This window comes from Sarcophilus harrisii, chromosome 2, assembly GCF_902635505.1.
Source record: "Sarcophilus harrisii chromosome 2, mSarHar1.11, whole genome shotgun sequence".
Lineage (NCBI taxonomy): Eukaryota > Metazoa > Chordata > Mammalia > Dasyuromorphia > Dasyuridae > Sarcophilus > Sarcophilus harrisii.
In genome coordinates this window covers 372,562,764-372,581,086 of record NC_045427.1, presented here as the reverse complement: position 1 = coordinate 372,581,086, position 18,323 = coordinate 372,562,764, and the positions used below count along the sequence as shown (strand labels likewise).

The 18,323-nt window shown below is 41.7% G+C and overlaps 1 protein-coding gene across 4 annotated transcripts in view; it reads right to left on the bottom strand.

The window, feature by feature from the left end:
• Window positions 1-3,719: 3,719 nt before the first annotated feature.
• Window positions 3,720-18,323, bottom strand: part of PSD2 (pleckstrin and Sec7 domain containing 2) — a 69,135-nt gene continuing 54,531 nt past the window's right edge. For 2 of the 4 annotated variants that reach the window (XM_031953383.1, XM_031953384.1), the window contains 8 exons: window positions 17,044-17,134; window positions 14,743-14,786; window positions 13,098-13,288; window positions 11,546-11,616; window positions 9,960-10,117; window positions 7,585-7,729; window positions 6,089-6,232; window positions 3,720-4,963 (listed from right to left, as the gene is read on the bottom strand). In XM_031953383.1, the coding sequence (XP_031809243.1) occupies window positions 4,769-4,963; window positions 6,089-6,232; window positions 7,585-7,729; window positions 9,960-10,117; window positions 11,546-11,616; window positions 13,098-13,288; window positions 14,743-14,786; window positions 17,044-17,134 (1,039 nt within the window). In that variant the 3' untranslated portion in view covers window positions 3,720-4,768. Of the gene's footprint in view, window positions 4,964-6,088; window positions 6,233-7,584; window positions 7,730-8,186; window positions 9,125-9,959; window positions 10,118-11,545; window positions 11,617-13,097; window positions 13,289-14,742; window positions 14,787-17,043; window positions 17,135-18,323 lie in introns of those variants that run through there. The other 2 variants (XM_031953385.1, XM_031953386.1) reach the window with 2 other exon arrangements.

Sequence of the window (18,323 nt, the reverse complement as noted above, 5' to 3'; positions counted from 1 at the left end):
TATATGTATGCATACACACTCATACATATACACATGGCAAGGCATATGCATGTGATTGACTGATGGATCAATTTTCTTCATTTATAAAGGCCAGCAAAGGCAGGACTGACAGCACTAGGTTTAATAGGAGAACTGAGGAAAATGCTCCAATAACCACTATAATGGCAGTGAAATCATTAGCATCTTGGTGATTCAGCTCTGTCCTTATTTGACTATTCCCCTTGCATGAAAATATCTGAATAGCAACAGCTGAAGGTCAAGAAATCCCTACATGCCTTAGTTTGGATTTAGAGAAAACCCTCTGACCTCTGGACCTATCAACTCAGTTCTTTGGTCATTTTGTGATCTTATTTGTTCCTTCATTTGACACTTCTGTTTAAAACAAGTTCTATCAGAAGCCACAATTTAACCTCAAATGACCAAGCTCCAAAATGACCTCAATTGGTTCTGAGAAATTTTTTAATATATGCCACTTATATCTTAACTTCATTTTGGCTCGCCTGTGACCTTTTGTTTTCTAGAAATTTGAAGGGCAGGAGAAAACTAGAAAATGTATCAGTTTGAACTCAAATATTTAATTCTGAATAAACCCACTTGGCCTCTCTATATCTGCATTTTCATTTGGCTTTTTGCTTTCTAGAATTGCAGTGGGTAGTCAAAGAAAGTTTGAGAAAGGGAAGTTTAATTTTTAAATATACTAACCCACAAGTGACCTATCTCCATTTTGTTCAGTTGATGTTACAGTGGAAAGACCACAGACTTTGGAGTTAAGAGAATTTTCAAGTTCAAAAATCCCACCTCAAACCCACTCCATTTTGCCTGGATAAGTTAGTTTCCCTGGGCCTTGTTTTTTTCATCTGAATGAGAAGGTTGAACTAGGTGGCCACTGGGATTCTTTCTCACCCTGCATCTATGATATTCCATTCATGTGCTTTAAATGCCTGCTTCACTTGCTAGCAGATTTTGAAGTTTATATGTATGATAGTAAAGACCTAATATCTAGGATATACAGGGAAATGATACATATTTAAGAACAAGAGACAGCCATAGATTATAGAATTGTTTAGAAGAGATCTCAGAGGCCATCTTGTCCAACAATCTTATTTTATAAAGAAACTGTAATCCAGAGAAGTCGTGACTTGCTCCATTTCTATAGTCAGTAAGCATCAGAGGGCTCCAACATCAATGATCATTCTCTCTCCACTGACTCCAAAAAAATTCAACCATTTCTGGGGATGGGATATGCAGAGGATTTGGTCAACGTGGTATATTCTTGGTGCAGAATATTTCTGGCCTTTCTTAGTCATGGCTGATAGTGTCACCATCACCTTCACGCTTCATTTTTGTGTCAGTAAGGGAAGCAGTCTTTTAAAGGAGAGCCCTGAAAATAGGGACCCCCTATCCTGTTCCCTTTTGTGAATAATGCTATTATATAGTTCTACCCAAAGTGCTTTACACATACTAACTGGATCTATACAACAACCCTGTGAGGGAGGTGCTATTCTTATCCCCATTTGACAAATGAGGAAAACTGAGGCAATGGAGAAGTCAAATGACTTGTCAGGGCCACAGCGCTAGGAAGTATGGGAAACTAGGGAAGCTCAGGGCAGTAGTTGTTTCTCTCTACTCTTCCTCTCTTCAATATCCAGGCCTTGTGGAACAGTTTATCTGTCCTCTTTCCCCAATTCCATGTTTTTCTCTCTGAAATGTTCAACATCCCTCCCACACTGCTTATTTTAGTTTCTCTTTTGCTAGTCTGATAGTGCAAACTTCAGGGCACCCTTGAATAGTTAAAATTAATGGTTTCAAGGATCAGTTTCCAATATGCCTTTTCCCATGATGAATTGATTGATAGACAATATAGTATTTAGCCCTTTTCTTCCCTCCTTGATTCCCTCCCTACAGCTTTAAGAGCTATTATTGGGCAGTATTTCTCGCTTGTCCAATTATCTGCTGGATATCTGTTGCTGCCCTGAGGATGTCCTTAGACTAGACAATTTTAGAAACTGTCACTAACTTGAAAGTCCCCAGGACAACCTACTGGCAAAGGTCATTACTGTCTATGTAGATTTGTATGAAAAAATGAAACTGTTTGATTCATTCTCATAACCCTCAGTTTGTGTGTACAGTTTATCTTAGTTGCAAAGTATATTGAGGCAGTAAAATGGGTAGTACCTAGAACACAAAATTTGTAATCAAGAAGGCCAAAATTCAAATACTGCTTCAAGATACTTCCTAGCTCTGTAATACTAGAAAAGTTACTTAACCTGTCTGCATCTCAGGTTCCTCTTATGTGAATTGAGGATAATATCACCTCCCCTCGGTGTTTCTATGAAGATCAAATGAATCAACATAGGAAGCACTTGTTGCAATATATAAATGCTGGTGGCTTTAAATTATTCCCATAATTTTTACTATCAACACTTGATCATTTTTTATTTGTTCCCAACTCTTAATGAAAATTTGGCAGAGAGACTGCAGTGATTTGCATTTCCTTCTCCAGCTCATTTTACAGATGAGGAGACTAAGGCATACAAAGCTAAATGATTTGCCCAGGATCACACAGCTAGTGTCTGAGGTCCGACTTGAACTGACAAAAATCAATCTACCTGACTCCAGACGGGGAGCTCTCTGTGCACTATGGCGCCACCTAGTTGCCCTGACAATAACACTAACAGAAGGGAACCAGAGCGCTCTGGAGCGTATAAAAGAATACAATATTTCAAATCCACTTCTGTCTTTGTAGATACTATTTATCTTTTTGATTATGTTTGGGTCTAGAGATCATGACCAATTTATATAAGCACAGTACGCTCACCAAAAGGACTGACCAGAATTGCCTGAGATGAAAAAGCAGCTGTGGATAATTTCAAAGTGGATAACCAAAAACTGACACTTTGTACACTTCTACAAACACATGTGTGAATACATAAAACATTGATGGGCTGGTAAACTATCAGAACTTATTTGCAGTTGCAAGGTTGGCTCATTCTCTTTCTTTCTACAGATAACACATATGTTATAGCTGAATGGAGTCCAATCTCTGTTTTAGTTTAACATGAGCCAGATTATATTATTAGTCAGTTACCAAAGAGGAAAAAAAAAACCACAGAGAAAGGGCTTGCTCGTTAACTGAACTTAGAGAGCAGCTATCACCCACCCACTTGAGGTGCTAATAATTGCAGGTCTTGAAGAGTGCTAATTTAGTGATCACATATGTTGCAAATTTCTTTTTTGTTTTTTTTTCCCTGAGACTGAATGTTAGCCAGGCCTCCCTTGTTCAAATTTGGACTCCAGCCATAACATTTGAATAGGATACCTAGATTGCCATTTTCTAGCTGCATGACCTTGGAAAAGCCATTCATTTTACTCTCTCTGGGCCTGTTTTCCTCATTTGTAAAATAAAAAAGGTGAATTTGACAGTTTCTAAATCCTATGAAAGAGGCAGTCTTACAGTTAGGTATGTCCCCCACCTTCACCCCAAGAACAGGCTTATTCTTACCTCCCCCTCCCCAAACTAATGTGATCAAGTGACTGTGTTTTATCTCCTGACCTGCACACCCAGAAGCTCAGAGATCTGATTAGAGCCAAGACAATATAGACTAGAAATAAAAATCCCTTTCTCTTCCCTCCACAATCCCCCCATTCCCCACCCCCACTGCCTCCCCATCCTTTGTGAGGCAGGCTGAACAGCAGCCTCAGCCACAGACACACACACATAGGCTCTGTCTATTTATTTCCAAAGCATGGACAGTAAAGCAGTATGTGTCACAGCTAAAGCCAGAGTGGCTGCAAGGACAAACAGGGAACAGTCCCAGCAGCCCCAAGAACAACCCCTCTCCCCCCTCGAGGTGCCAGACCGCTGAGGAGATGCTGAGCCCCTGGCTTTTGGACACATTCAGGGGACACTATAACAGGTAGATCCTTGTAGAAAGGGTTTACATCTGGTGTTTTTCTTTTTCCTCTCTCCTACATCATTAGGAAATATCAAGTGTGTATATGTATGTGTGTGTATGTGTAAGGCCATAGTGTTTCCTATTTGAATGGATAGAATAATCACAGGCATGAAGCAGGGGCAGCTTGACACCGTGAGAGGAATGTCACTGGGCCTGGATTATGGAATAGGAGTGAGGTGGCAGGCTCTGATGGGGCCTCTGCTGCAGCAGGTCAGGACAGGGTGGAGAGGAGAATGAGGGCAGGAGAATGGTGAGGGATGTCCTGGGGTGAAAGAGGAGAGGTTTTTTTTTTTTTTGGGGGGGGGAGATGCTGCATGTAGCCGCAGACCTGTGGCTGCTTGTCTTTGTGAAGGGAAGGTGGGACAAGGAGGATCATTTTTAATTTGATAGGATCTGCCCATAGCAAGAGGGACTAGGAATAGGACAGGGGTGGGAAGAGGAGGGAGAAACCCAATGAGAAGAATTGGGAGTTGGGGCACTTGGAAAGAGCAAGGTCCCTCATCTCCTAAACTATGAGCTTTATGGCAGGGACGCAAATTCCCATCAAAATAAGAAGCCTCTCTGTGGGGATGGAGGGTCCCCACAGAGAGTTCTCTGTGGGTTAGGAAAGAGTTGAGGACCCAGAGATGTTGGAGTAGGGAAGAGGATCAACACCTTGACAATGACAGCTTCTCAGGCTCCTGGGCCCTGGCCCAACCAGAGTCCTTGGGCTGGCCCAGTCCATGAGGGTTTCAGGGCAGAATTGTGCCCCCTGACCTCCTGGGGCAGAACAACAGGTAGCCCTGCTATGGTGGCCTGTCCACATATCCCAGTCAAGCGCTGGGCTCTGTGACATCCCTTTGCATGGGGCCATGGCCCTGGCTGAGGGAAGGGCTGGAGTGTGTCTTCCTCAAGGAGAGGTCTTCGGCCTCCACTGCGGCCAGCCTGGCTTCAATCTGCTCCAGATCGTCTGAGCCCACTTCGATCTTCACACACAGGAGATGGATGTATGTTTCATAGCGACTTTTCTAGGAGGAAGAGGGAGGGAGGTCACATGGAGAGGAAAGTGGATCATGGGGCTGCTGGGGTCAACATATGATGGATGTACCCAAGCCAACCCTGTCACTAGAGTCCTGCAGCAAATAAGGAGAACTGGGGGAAACAGCTTCCCCTCTCTGAATTTTTCTTCATCTGTAAAATGGTTTAAGAAATTGTTCCTTGTACAGGACCAGGACTGTGGCCTACTTTTGCTGTGGGTTTACATAATTGAGTTCAATCCAGGGGGCTTCTCACAGAATTTGTCCTAGGCCCATGTGCCCACTTAGGATTTCCCCTGGGAATGTCCCCATCTGTGCACCCACCCAATCTCTCAGGTTATCCCAAAGAACGGGATGAAATCATGGGTATGAAAGTAGCAAACACGGAAGAAATGGTCATTACAATTAGCCTTATTACTCTAACCCAGTTGGAGAACTTCTGTCTGCAAAGATATTTGAATACAGCTTCTCCCCCTTCTCACTCTGGGCCCTGGGGATCTCAGAGCCAAGTCCCAGCACCTCCAGCTATCTCTGGCACGTGATCCATCTTGCTTGTATTGTATAATGTTTTGCTTGCTTTTTCCCTCATTAGAAGATGAGCACTCCATGAAATGGTTAGCATGTCCCTAACACATAACAGGGGCTTAATAAAGGCTTGTTGTCTGACTGACAGGACTTCTTTCTAAGCTACCTTTTCCAAATATTATCTCCATGATTCCATTAGTATCAAGAAGGGCCTTTTTAAAGAACCTTCTGGGTGTCAGGAACTAGCCTAAGAGGGAGAGAGTGTAAAGTAAAGGAAAAGATAGTCTCTGCCCTCAAGAATTCAGTGTAATGGGGAAGGCAATATAGAAAAAAAAAAAAAAAAAAAAAAACCATGCAAATAAGCCACAGACTCTTCAACAGAGGGAAGATACTCACTTTAAAATGAGACTAATGAGAGGGGCCCCTAGTGGACTTCCTCAAAATTGTCCACCACCAAAAATGAACCACATGATCATGGGTGCTTAAAAAATGCTAATGAAAGGGACTTTTAGACCCCTGCTCTCCCACTGTGGTGTGCAGTGATCTCAGGACTGATCCCAAATGCCTGGACATATCCCTAAAAATCCACACCTCGAATGTCAGATAGTGCTCTTTCAACCGGTACTCCTCTGCCTCCTTTGATTTGACATTTTTCTCAGCCGGGTGCATCCTGTGCTCTGTGAGCTCAGCCATGATCTGCCTCATCTTGTTTTCATGGGATCTCAGCTGTTCTTCCTGTAGAGGGACACCCCCCCACCACCACCATATAACCAATTATTGTCTTATAACATAGGAAGAGGGATAGTTGGTTGTTCCCATTTTACAGATAGGGAAACGAAGGCTCAGGGAGGGGAATGCACTTGCCCATGATTCTTAGTGGCAGAACTGGATGTGGAACCCAGATTTCCTGTGTTCTAGTCAAGGACTCTTAACATGAGGTGATGGTACCATTCACAATTCACTCCCTCTCCTTTGAGCTTTAGTGCTAGTGCTGACAACTGAATCTCTCTTGTCCAGAACAGAAAGAGAGCTAATGACTGACTATTGGGTCAGGCTGTTCGACCAGGTAGCCACCTCAAAAGTGTTCAAAATAAGGGTCTAAGAATCACCCATACAATCCCCCTCCTCCTCTCTTTCCCAGTGACAACTTGGATTTTCAAAGGACCTCAGCTGACAAACACATGCAAACTACATGTACATGTAAGAACACAACATATACATATATATGTATATATATATATATATATATATATATATATATGCAACACAGATACATACACACACAAAAAATCACCCCAACATAGCTAAACTCTGAGGTCAAGTGGACAGTGTGTCAAGGCAGACCCAAATTTGATCATTGGGACCAATGAAGTATTTGTAAAAACCCCTGCCCCAGAGGGCCTAGGGGAAAAATGGGCAGATAGGATGAAAGTCATAAGCTCAAAGGTTTCTAGCCTTGACCAGTCTGGACAGCTGCCCAAGGAGATTATGTTGTCTTCTTTATAAATCATGTGTCTTAGAACAAGCAGAATGACCCAGAATGGATGTAACAAAGAAAGATCCTTTCCTCTTTCCTTGGAATTAGAATATGGAAGGCAATGTTTTATTTGGGAATGCCCCCACAGACCTTCAACCTACCTTTAGGAACTGCCAAGATTCTCCCCAAGGAATTGGCCTGTGGCATCTCAAATGCTGCTTGCTGTTAGATTGTGCTGTAATTTAGCTACTCGGGAATTTTATAGTCTCAGTTAATTCAGTCCTTCCATCCTGGAAGACAAGACCCATCTTGCCCAAAGAGACTAGCAAAGGCTAGTGCACACAGTAGATGCTCAGTATATGCTTACTAGAGGAGCATTGAGTTTTCAGTTAGGAGGCTTGGGTCTCCATCCTAGTTCTGCCACTAATTCAATGTGTGATTGACATGCAAGACATGTCTATCTATGCACCTCAGTTCTCCCATCTGGAAAATGCAAAGGTCTTACCAACGTGACCTTCAAGGTTGTTTTCCAGCTCTGGCATTCTATGCCTCTTGGATTCTGTTGGAAATGGAAGGATAGTCCCTGGGGTAAGGCAAGCTTTGGTCTTACCTGGCACAGACGTGTAGTAGAGGAAGGCAGAAGGGGCCTACAGAACTTCTTCATTGAGCATATAGCAGCTGGGAAGGCAGGGGCAGAGAAAATGGCAGCCACCAGGTTGATTCGAAGGATCCAGGAAAGCATCTCTTCCTTGCTCCTGGGTTGGGGAAAAGGTACCACCTGCTCACAGCTCTCTGGCATCTTCTCTCTGAGTGATGCTGGGATCCCAGATTCATGCAGGGGTACCCAAGAACTAGGGTCCCCTTGGGATCCCAGGACTGCCTCATGCAGGACCAGATATGGCCCTGCTGGATTCCAGGACATAGCCCAGCTAAACTCTGGGCTCCCTTAACAACTTAGTTCTCTCTGTCTCTATCTCTCTGTCTCTGTCTCTGTATTTGTCTTTTCCTTTCTCTCTGTCTCTGTGTCTTTATCTTTCCTTCTGTGTGTCTCTACTTCTGTTTTTCTGTTTGTCTCTCCTTCTGTCTCTGTCTCTCTCCCTGTCTTTTTCCCTCTCCTGTTTCTGTGTCTCTTTGTCTCTGTCTCACTACAACCCCCTCTCTGTTTTTCTCTCCCCTTCCTTTCTATCTATCTGTCTATGTGTGTGTGTGTGTGTGTGTGTGTGTGTGTGTGTGTGTGTGTGTATGGATATGGATGCATATGTATTCTATTTTTGTGTCTGTTTTTGTGTTCCTAATTCCTAACAAATTCTTGCTACTAAGGAAATTCAAATTTGATCATTGTAAGTAAAGGGATTCACCAGCTACTCTACATTAAAAGAATATGATTTATAAAAATAGAAGAAGATAACAGAAAGGAAAAAACCCTGAGCAGAAGGGGAGAGCATTGAGCTCATCTTCTCATTCTATCACTAAGTCACTTATGACTTTGGACAAGTTCCTTTCCTTTCTGGATCTGTGTCCTTCTCCTCTATAAAGCAAAGGAATTAGAGTAGGTCCATACAATTCCAATATTCTACAAATCAGGGGTTTATAAATAACTTTACAGTTGCTTGAATTGAAGCAAGATAAATCTATATCTGCTACTAACTTCCAGGACCCAGTAACCTACTTTTCACACCTGGGGGTTTCTGTTGAATTCTGTCTTCTATATCCTCCCCCCAAAAAAGTTGCTAGAAACCAATTCTGATGTTGTTGGGAAGGGGATGGAGAGAAGTGAATTTTTTCACTTTAAGTTAGTTAAGAGATGGTTGTGAAAGAAATCTTGAACAGACTTAGGCTCAAAAGCACCACCCCCTTTCACCTCAGATAGAGAGTCAGAAAGAAAAGTCTTGGTTGGGCCCTGCCACATGGAGATCAGATGAAGGGATGTGTTGGAACTGACTGTTAAATTTTCAGTGTGAGCATCAACACCTCAGAAATTAGCTAACACTATAAATTAGGGCTCAATTTATTTTTGTTGATTGTCTAGACTTAAGGAAAAGGAAAAAATTTTAATAATGGGAATTAAACTTGAAAGTGTGTCCTCTTTTTTCAGAGAGCCATTTATTGAACAAATTTTAGTAGCGCATCCTTGAAATACATTTATCAATCTGTGAAAAGAAGTTGGCTGACTTTAGGGGCATGAACATATTAGGTCACAGGCAAGCTACTCGGGGCATCCAATTTTTCCTATGCCAAGGCTATTTATAGATAGCTTCTACAAGCAGTCTTTGTCTACGTGTTTCTTGATCTACCATGTATGTTAATAAAAGAAAAGCTGAGAAAACCAGTGAAGCCTCTTTGAGGTTTTTAACCCCAATTGCCTTGCCATCATAATATTAATTAATTTAATGCTGTGTTGTTGGCATTAGACAATCCAAAATATGAAGAATTCAGAAAAATATGGGAAGGCCAATATAGCCTCATACAAAATGAAGTTAAAGAAGAACAATAACCACAATAACACAAAAGGAAATAATACTGAGACACACAAGGACTATGATCGTTGCAGTGATCAGTTTTGACTCCAGAGAAATGGCCGTGAACCAAACCTCTCATTTCCCAGAAGACAGGTGGTGTACCAGAGTTGGAAGTGGGAGTAATCTATTAGACATGGCCAAAGTCCTGGTTTGTTTTGCTGAAATTTCTTTGTTCTGTGGAAGGGTTCTTTTGTTGAGGAAGTCAATGGAGAGTGACATCCATATTTTTAAAAAATTAACCAAAGTTTGGTTTTGTTTTCTTTTTTTAAAAAAATGTATGCATTGGGTTGTGCTGTCTGAAGTCTTAAGGAATGGAAAATGCCCAACAATTCTATGAGACTAACCTCATCCCAAGATCAGTAACACATACATTCATGACAAACTCCCTTCTAGCCCTTCCCTATTCTCTATTTGGCATGCCTGAGTCAGAGGACATAGGATTCTGACACCAAATTAAGACACTCACGGTGCTTGGAAGAGAAATACCCTCCAGTCAGCTGTCTTTAGCTTCAGTACATTGGACTTCTTGCTATAGTCCAAGGCCCTGGTGGCCAGCGCATGGTGTACACGAATGGCATTCTTCAGGTCCACTTCTGAGAGATCTTTATCTGGCTTGTATTCATCCTGGGGTGCAGTGAGTAAGGGAGGAATTTGTGGGAAGAAGGCAGTATTTGATTTTTCTTTTACCCTTCCCTTTCCCAAACACTCAGAATTTAGCCTCCCTCTATGTAGAGAGACATCTTAAACTTAAGTTTTTAACTAAGCCAGGAAGGGCATTAAATAAGTCCCCACCACTCTAAGAGTTTCATGAATCTGCAAAAACTCCTCCCCTCTTGTCAAACTCCATCCCTTCAAAGTCCTGCTCAGTCCCCATTTTCTTCTTAAGACCTTCCCCAACTGCAGAGTTCCCAAAAAAATTACTTCTAAGACTTCTCAACAATAAGTCAGGAAAAAAAGGCATTGACAATGTCACATACTTCCTTATTTCCCTCACCAAAGAAAGATGGTACTAGACAAATGAGTAGAGATTGCTTAGTTTATACCAGTTACAAAATCAATGTGGTCATGTAAAGAAGTCACTGACCTAATTACCACCAAGTTTTTTTAAATAAATTTTTAAAATTCCTTTTTCTTTCTTTCTCTTCTTTTTTTTTTTTCTGAGACAATTTGGGTTAAGTGACTTACCCCAGGATCACACAGCTAGGAAGTGTTAAATGTCCGAGGCTAGATTTGAACTCGGGTCCTTCTAACTCTAGAACCCAGTGTTCCAGCCAGTGTACCATCTGGCTGACCCTACCACCAACTTAACTAGAGCCCAAGGAACATTATTCTTTCAGTTAAAGGATTAGATACAGGCAGATGACTTCTCTTTGATATTTAAATTATTCATAATATGGCTTCAGTCTGTCTTTTCAGTTTGATTTATCCACTACTAATCCACATTTTGACCAAATTGATCTACTTGTTGTTGCTTTCATGTGACATTTCACTTTGAATGGCCATCCTTCATGCCTGGTGCTTATTCCTTACTTTTTGCTTTTTAGATTCCCTGGTTTTCCCTCAAACCCGAAGCTTGGATATCTGTCCTTTTGATCCTTATAGTTGCTAATATCCTGACCCCTGAAATGATTTTGTATATACTTCCTCTGTTTTAAATTTATCTATGCATGTAATGTTGTAAAGGAGCTGAAATCAAAGCTAATGTTTTTGTCTCTGAATTCCTAGAATCTAGCACCTAGCACATAAATTAGGATTAGGGTTGGGGTTAAAGTTAGAGTTGGGGTTAGAGTTAAGGTTAGAGTCAGAATTGGAGACATTTAGAGTTAGTCAATTACTTAATAAACCTTTGCTGAATGAATAATACTAGGCCTCTGGGGAACTCTCCAAACTTTCCTTTTCTTCCCCAGATCCTCAGGTGATTACAGTAGTTCTACTTCTTCCTATAGCTCACGGCCTGAACTCCCTCCTCTTCTTTCCAAAAATGGACAGATTAATGGAAACTCCAGGTTCAGCCTTAAGATTTGAGAGCCAATCCAGTGATAACCATAATACCTTCTGTAGATAAAGGATGGTTCCTTTGAGAACCGCATAGAACTTCTTCCACCCTCGTCGACCTCGGGGGGCTAGAAGAAAAGACAAGGAATGAGTGTCTATGAATTTCCTTTATTCATTCCCCATGCACTGTACAATTTCATCCTGAATTATGAATCAGAGTCCATGTTACTGTTCACAAATAGACACACATTTCCTCCCCACTTCCCATCCTCTGTCACTAACTCATATGCAGGCCCACATATAGGCTAGACATAGAAAGGATCTGTTTAGAAAAGAAATCCACAGGGACATAACCCTAGAACCCTCCACCACCTTAAGGTGATCCAGGGCAGTAGATTCATGCTACAAAAAGGGATTCAAGACAGAAACAATACCAAAGACTTCTTTAAACTTTTCCAGGGACTAAATTACCCAGGCTAGATGTGCCCCATCCCTCTTCCTTTTTGGAATGACCACTGGCCGGGTTGGGCTCTCAGGAAAAATTGTAACAGTGAGTAAAACCATGAAAAATGGGATAATAATGAAGCAACTAACTCCTCAGTCCACTCTTTGTCCCTCCTGCCTCCAATACACAGCTTGGGTCAACTCAGACCCAAAAGGATGGCAGCTTCATGCTTCCAAAGGCTAAATATCTATAGAAGGCTCTTTCTATTATTCTCCTGTTCTCTGACCTCAGAAAGTGTTACCAGAAATACTAGTGGCCCCATTCCAAAAAAATGTTCCAGGGACTCAAGATAGCCCCAATGAGGCCCCCAACAAGGACTCCTTGCTCTTTGGTTGAGGAAAGAGGCTCAGGATGATAAACACAATCTGAGCATATAGCTCTCTTCAGTTTAGGGAAAAACAAATTGAGAAGGGCAATGAATAGAGCCAATATTCAGATATACAAGGGAATAAGAGAGTATCCTAATACTGATAACTGGAATAAGTTTGGGATTGACTGAAAACTTTGGGATAAATCAAAGGAAGTTGAGCTTGACAGAATGGAGCTGGGTTGAACAGGGAACTCATTATTCCTCAGAAATTGTACAATATAGAATATAGAATAAGAGGTTTTTTGTTTTTTTTTTAATGGGCAAATTAGGGAGGTCATATGCAGTCTAGCAGAATAGAGAGTGAACCAGGACTCAGAGGATCTGAATTCAAGTTCCATTTCTGTTATAACTCACTCTGTAGCCTTCAACAAGTCCCTTCAATTCTTTGAGCCTTAGTTTTCTCCTCTGTAAAGTGGGGAGAATAATTCCTTTACCCTTACCTACCTCTCAGACATGTGACATACCTACCTCATGACAGATTGAACACGCATTGCCATAGCACCATTCTCTATACACAACTCACCATTTTTGTGCTAATAGGGAGTGGAGGTGGTGAGGAAGTGAGGGATTTTGAGGGCCATCAACCTAACCCATGAAAATAAAACCCATGAAATAAAACCCAGACCATCCCCCAGTATTCCCTCAGGGAGCTGGCCCAGGGAGAATATCTCCAATGTTTTCCTGCCAAATCCTCTTCCCCCCCCCTCCACCATGCCCTGGGGAGTAGCACCCACTTCTCTTGCCATCCATGTCAGCATGGGTCTTGCGGGTGAGCACACCATGCTTGTAGGTGGCAGCGTTGAGCGCCTGAGGGATATCCAGGAAGGGGTTGCTGCCATCTATGATCCTGGTCACCTTCTTGGCCCCAGGCCCGAACTTGTCGTCCACCAGCTCGGACAATGACTTCCTCAGCTCCTCCTCATCGCTGGGGAAGCACAGGGATTGGGACCACAGGATGGCTCCTGCCTCCCCCACACACCCTGGGGGGAGGGGGGAAATCTGTAGCCCCCACCCCATACCCTTTATCCCTAGTCCATTCTCTGGGCCCCAGAACATCAAGGTAAACCTCCCTTACCCTTCACCTTAATTCTTTATCCTGGAAGACAGGACAATTCTCCAAGATATGAAGGGGCTCTGATTCCTAATTCCTACTCTGATTCCCCTATCATAGATCCTTGATGACTTCTGATCTCTTGATACTGATCTCCATCTTTGACCAGATAGCCACAGAATTTTGGATTCCCCACCTCATTCTCTAAGAATCATGGATCTTGGATCAAAGGATCCCCAGGCCAGATCTTCAATCCCTCTCTCTCTATTTGAGATGAAGGATGTGGAAGAAGGTAAATAATTAAATGCAAACTATAGCCAAGAAGCCTCATTGAGGGGCTGGGATAGGATAATTGAGAAATATGACTAGTGAAATGTTTTGTCCTTAGGACAAAAAGTGAGAAGAATCCTAGGAACTCTCATTATTAGTGTGGTCCCTAGAGGTGTTGAACTTTATCTAAATAAAACCAATGAAATGGGAATCAAGGAGAGATCTCCAAGGATTTCACATAAGGACTTTTTTTTTTTTTCCTGAGACAGAGGGATCATTTGGATCACTATCAATTTGCTTTAGACCCTAAATTCGAGGCAGGGCCTGCATACTGGATCCTATTTAGTAGCACAGTAGCAAATATTGGGATGGTTGGCCATGATGGCTGGTGGTGATTATGACAATGAGAAGCCAGCAGCACACCAGACTTAGTGCACTAACTCATTGTCCTATCAAATTGGTTTCTCTTCATTTGATCTCTTTGGTGTGTCCCACATACTACATACACACTTAGATCTGGAAGGAAAACTCAGTGGCTATCTAGTACAAATTTTGTCTGATGGAAACTTTCCCACAATATAATAAGTTGTCTTGTCCACTGCTTAAAGACTTCCTAGTGATGTCTTCACCAATTATTTCCTGAAGGTAATCCATTTCATTTTTTGGACAGCATTAATTATTAGGAAGATATTCCTAAAATCTGCTTCTCTGAAATTTTTTTCCTAATTCTTAGTACTACTTAGTTTGTTGATTAAACAAGTCTAATGCCCTCCCCATAGTATCCCGAATAAACAAATCTAATGCCCTCCCCATAGTATCCCTTCAAATACTCAGATGTCTAAATTTTCTCTTTTCTAAACTTAATGACCCCAGTCCCTTTGCTTCTTTACTACTCTCAATTTTGTAAAGATCTAGGAGACTGGGAAGGAAGAGGGTGACATTGAGGACCTTAAATATTGTCTTTCTACAAGTGGAAATGAGCCCCAAGGGACTTATTCTCCACTTCAGTCAGGCACCCTCCCACCCACTCACCACCCAAGGCCATAAACACTACTCACATGGCCCACTCCAGCTTTTCATTCTTAATGGAATTGTATAGTGTCTGGAAGGAGAAGAAAAAGGAGCACTAGTGAAGAGTCCAGAAGAGTTGAAGCCATTCTTCACCCTCCAGCTGAGTCCAAAGAAAGTCTCTGTGTGAGGAAGGCCTTGGCCAAGTCAGGCAGACCCTGTAAACAGTTCTCTTCAGGGTCATTTCCCTGCCATGTTCATTTGGATTCACCACTGATTTGCCTTTGATTCAAAATACCTCAAGGGCAGGTTCTGGGATTTTGGATCTCATTTGGTACTATAACAACAAATGTAAATGCTTCTTGGTGCTGGACATGATGGCTTGTGGTGATTATGACAATAATGATCATAGTGATGTGGCAGTGACAATAATGGTAATAATAATGATGATGATGATGATGATAGTGATGGTGACAATGGATTTCAGTGATAGTTGGTCATTCAAGTTAATATATGTTAAATACCTATTATGTGCCAGTCACTGTGCTAGGTCCTGAGGATACAAAGGCAAAAATTAAAATATCACTGCTCTCAAGAGCCCCACATTCTATTAGGGGGAAACAACAGGCACACAGGTAAGTAAATGGAAAATCAAAACTAAATATTGTTTTATTTCAATGGAATTCAGAGGGATCAGGGAAAGCCCTCTTAGTATTTAAATGGAACCTTAAAGAAAGGTAGATTTTCTAAGACTGTCAAATCTATCAGTCACTGGGAACACAAGTGAACAAGATTAAAAACAAGATTAACAATTGGAAAAATAAATACAAGTCATAGATAATGTCAATTTATGATTTCCTAACTTGACATGTAGTCAAGAAAGTTTTCCTTTCTGTTTGAGTTTGAAACCACTGTTATAAAACGTGCAGAGGTATGTAGGGTGGAGAGGACCCTATGCAATGAGAGATTCGAATCTGGAAATGGGAGGTTGATGGACATGGAAGGAAACAACAGGACCAGTTTGGCTGAAAGTACTGAGAATGTGAGGGAGAGAAGTGTGAAATCAGTCTCAAAAGTCAGGGTTTGCAGCCAGGTTGTGAAAGGTGTTAATTGTCAAACAGAAGTCTATATTTTATCCTGTAGGCAAAAAAGGAACTATTGAAGCTTCTTAAGCAGGGATAGCACTTTAGGCATACCTATTTGGTATATAGGATAGATAGGAGAAGAAGCAGGGCACTTGTCAGGAGGGGAATATGGTACTAGTTCAGGTAAGAGATGATTGGGGGCCCAAACTAAGGTATGGTTTTGTGAGTGAAAAGAGATAAATTCACGAGATGTGGAGAATTCATAAGACTTAGAATCCATGAGAATAGAAAACTGTATATGGGGGTGATAAGGGGAAAGGAAGAGTTGGATATGGCTCCAGTGCTAAAAATCTAGATGACTAGAAGGATAGTAATACCCTCAACAAAGTAGAGAAGTTAGGGACAAGAGTAGTTTCAGACAGGAAAGATGAATTCCATTTCAAACAAGTTGAGTTTAAGATATACACAGAACACCCAAAGGAAAATATCCAATGGTCATGAGAAACTTGAAATTCAGGAAAGAGACTAGCAATGGATATATATAGATCTGGTGGTTGGTGATGATGTTGATAATGGTGATGATGTTGATCCTGGTAATAATGGTGGGGATGATGATGATGCTGGCTGGTGATGTGACAGTGATGGTGATGGTAATTATGGCAGTGGTGGAAGTGGTGCTGATAGCGATGATGGTGGTGGTGGCGGTAATAATAGTGATTGGAACAGATGGCGAAAGTGAAGAGGGTGAGAATGGTGAAGATGATGATGATGATGAAGAGAACTATGAGGATGACAGTGAAGACAGTGACTCTCACCATACAGCTCAGGGTGATTATAAATTTGCTGGTTATAAAAACTGCTATTATGGTGGCAAATATGATGATGATAATGATGACACTGATTGCAATGAGGATATTGCCTTTATCCACAGTGATGATGATGACGACGACGACGATGATGAAGAATGCTGGCATTGAAAAGGATTTATAAAAGAAGAAAAAGAACTAACCGCAATCTAGACCAGAGCAGTTTCCCTGACTAAGGGAAGCCAATATATTCATAACTTGAATGGGATTTGCCCAATAAATAAAATCCTTAACCTCTCTTTAACATCCTTTCCTTCTTAGCCTTGTCACATGCTTCCAGATAGTGCAGATCTCAGCTCTGTTATGGGGAGATACTTAGGGGTAGGGAAAGAGGAGTCCTCTCCAGGAGACAGTGAGATTCTTGGTGTACTGAGGTCAGGGCCAGGGCTTTAAAAAGTACCTTCAGCAGATCCTTGGCAAAATCCTGTCCACCATTCAGCCCATCCAGGTTGGCAATGAATTGCTGGCAGGACATCTTCTTGCCGATGTTCTGTAACACAGAAAGCAGGAGGCTCAGACTAGGTAAGGGGTGTGTAGAGAGGCAGTTCCCTCACGGTGGTGAAAAAAAAAGGGTGAAAAAGCCTCATATCCAACTTCTTAAGCCTATGCCTTTCACTTTCCTGCCCTTATGCTGTGGATAAAAACTTCTAGTGAGAATGGTGAGAAGGGAACTGAGGGAGAGCTTAGTTGGATACAATGCAAATTCTACAGAATTACTCTCCATGAGTTACCCTCCCCAGGGTCTGAGAAGGGAGGGTGGTTACTTGACAATAACTTAAGAATCCAGTTTCCCTCTAGGAGACATGGGATTAAGGGGAAAACAAAGAGCCACTACACCTTCAGGCTCTGCAGCAACTCTGGTGAGAGCTCAGGACTTCTGTCTCCACCTATAATTGATCTTTGTCTTAACACCAAAGGAAAGATGAAGCTCTTAAACTTCCCAACCTTCCTTGTCTATACTCACATAGACTTGGTTCTCTGTACTTATATGTAGTTTCCCATTGAAGGAACACTTGGGGTTACCATCCTATTGAAGAAAGGCACTTGGACTAGGGAGCTTGTATCTGAAAGGTAAAGTGACTTGGATTTCAGTTCTCTATGTGCTTGATTATTTGATTTGATTTGATTTGATTTTGATTTGATTATTTGATCTTTGACTCTTCCAAAAGCTGAGCTAGGGAGGTTAAAAGACCTAGAGGTAGAACGGATCTGGGAAGTCATCTAGTCCAATACCCTCACTTTACTGGAAAGGAAACTGAGGCTTCCAGAAGTGAACAAGTGGCTTGTCCAAGGCTACGTGAGTATATCATTTCAGAGCTGGGGTTTAAACTGTACACATCCCAGTCAGTCTCAAAATGGAAACTCTCCTACTTGGAAACAAAAAGAATACAGAAAATTTGGGCAGAATTTTGACAAAAATGGAGAGGGTCACAAGAAAGATCAGAGGTCCATAGTGGTAGAGCTGGACTAGAACTCAGAGGTCATATAGTCCAAAACCAGGAATATTAAGTGATTTCCAACGTTTCACATGTACTAAACATAGGAAGTAAAGTCCTTTGATCTGGCCCACTCTATTAGTAGAAGATCTAGACTCATTTGAATATTAGTCAATTTTTTAAAAATTAAGGATGGATAAATTGGCTCAGAAATTGGGAAGAGGTGGGGAAAAGCATTTTCAAG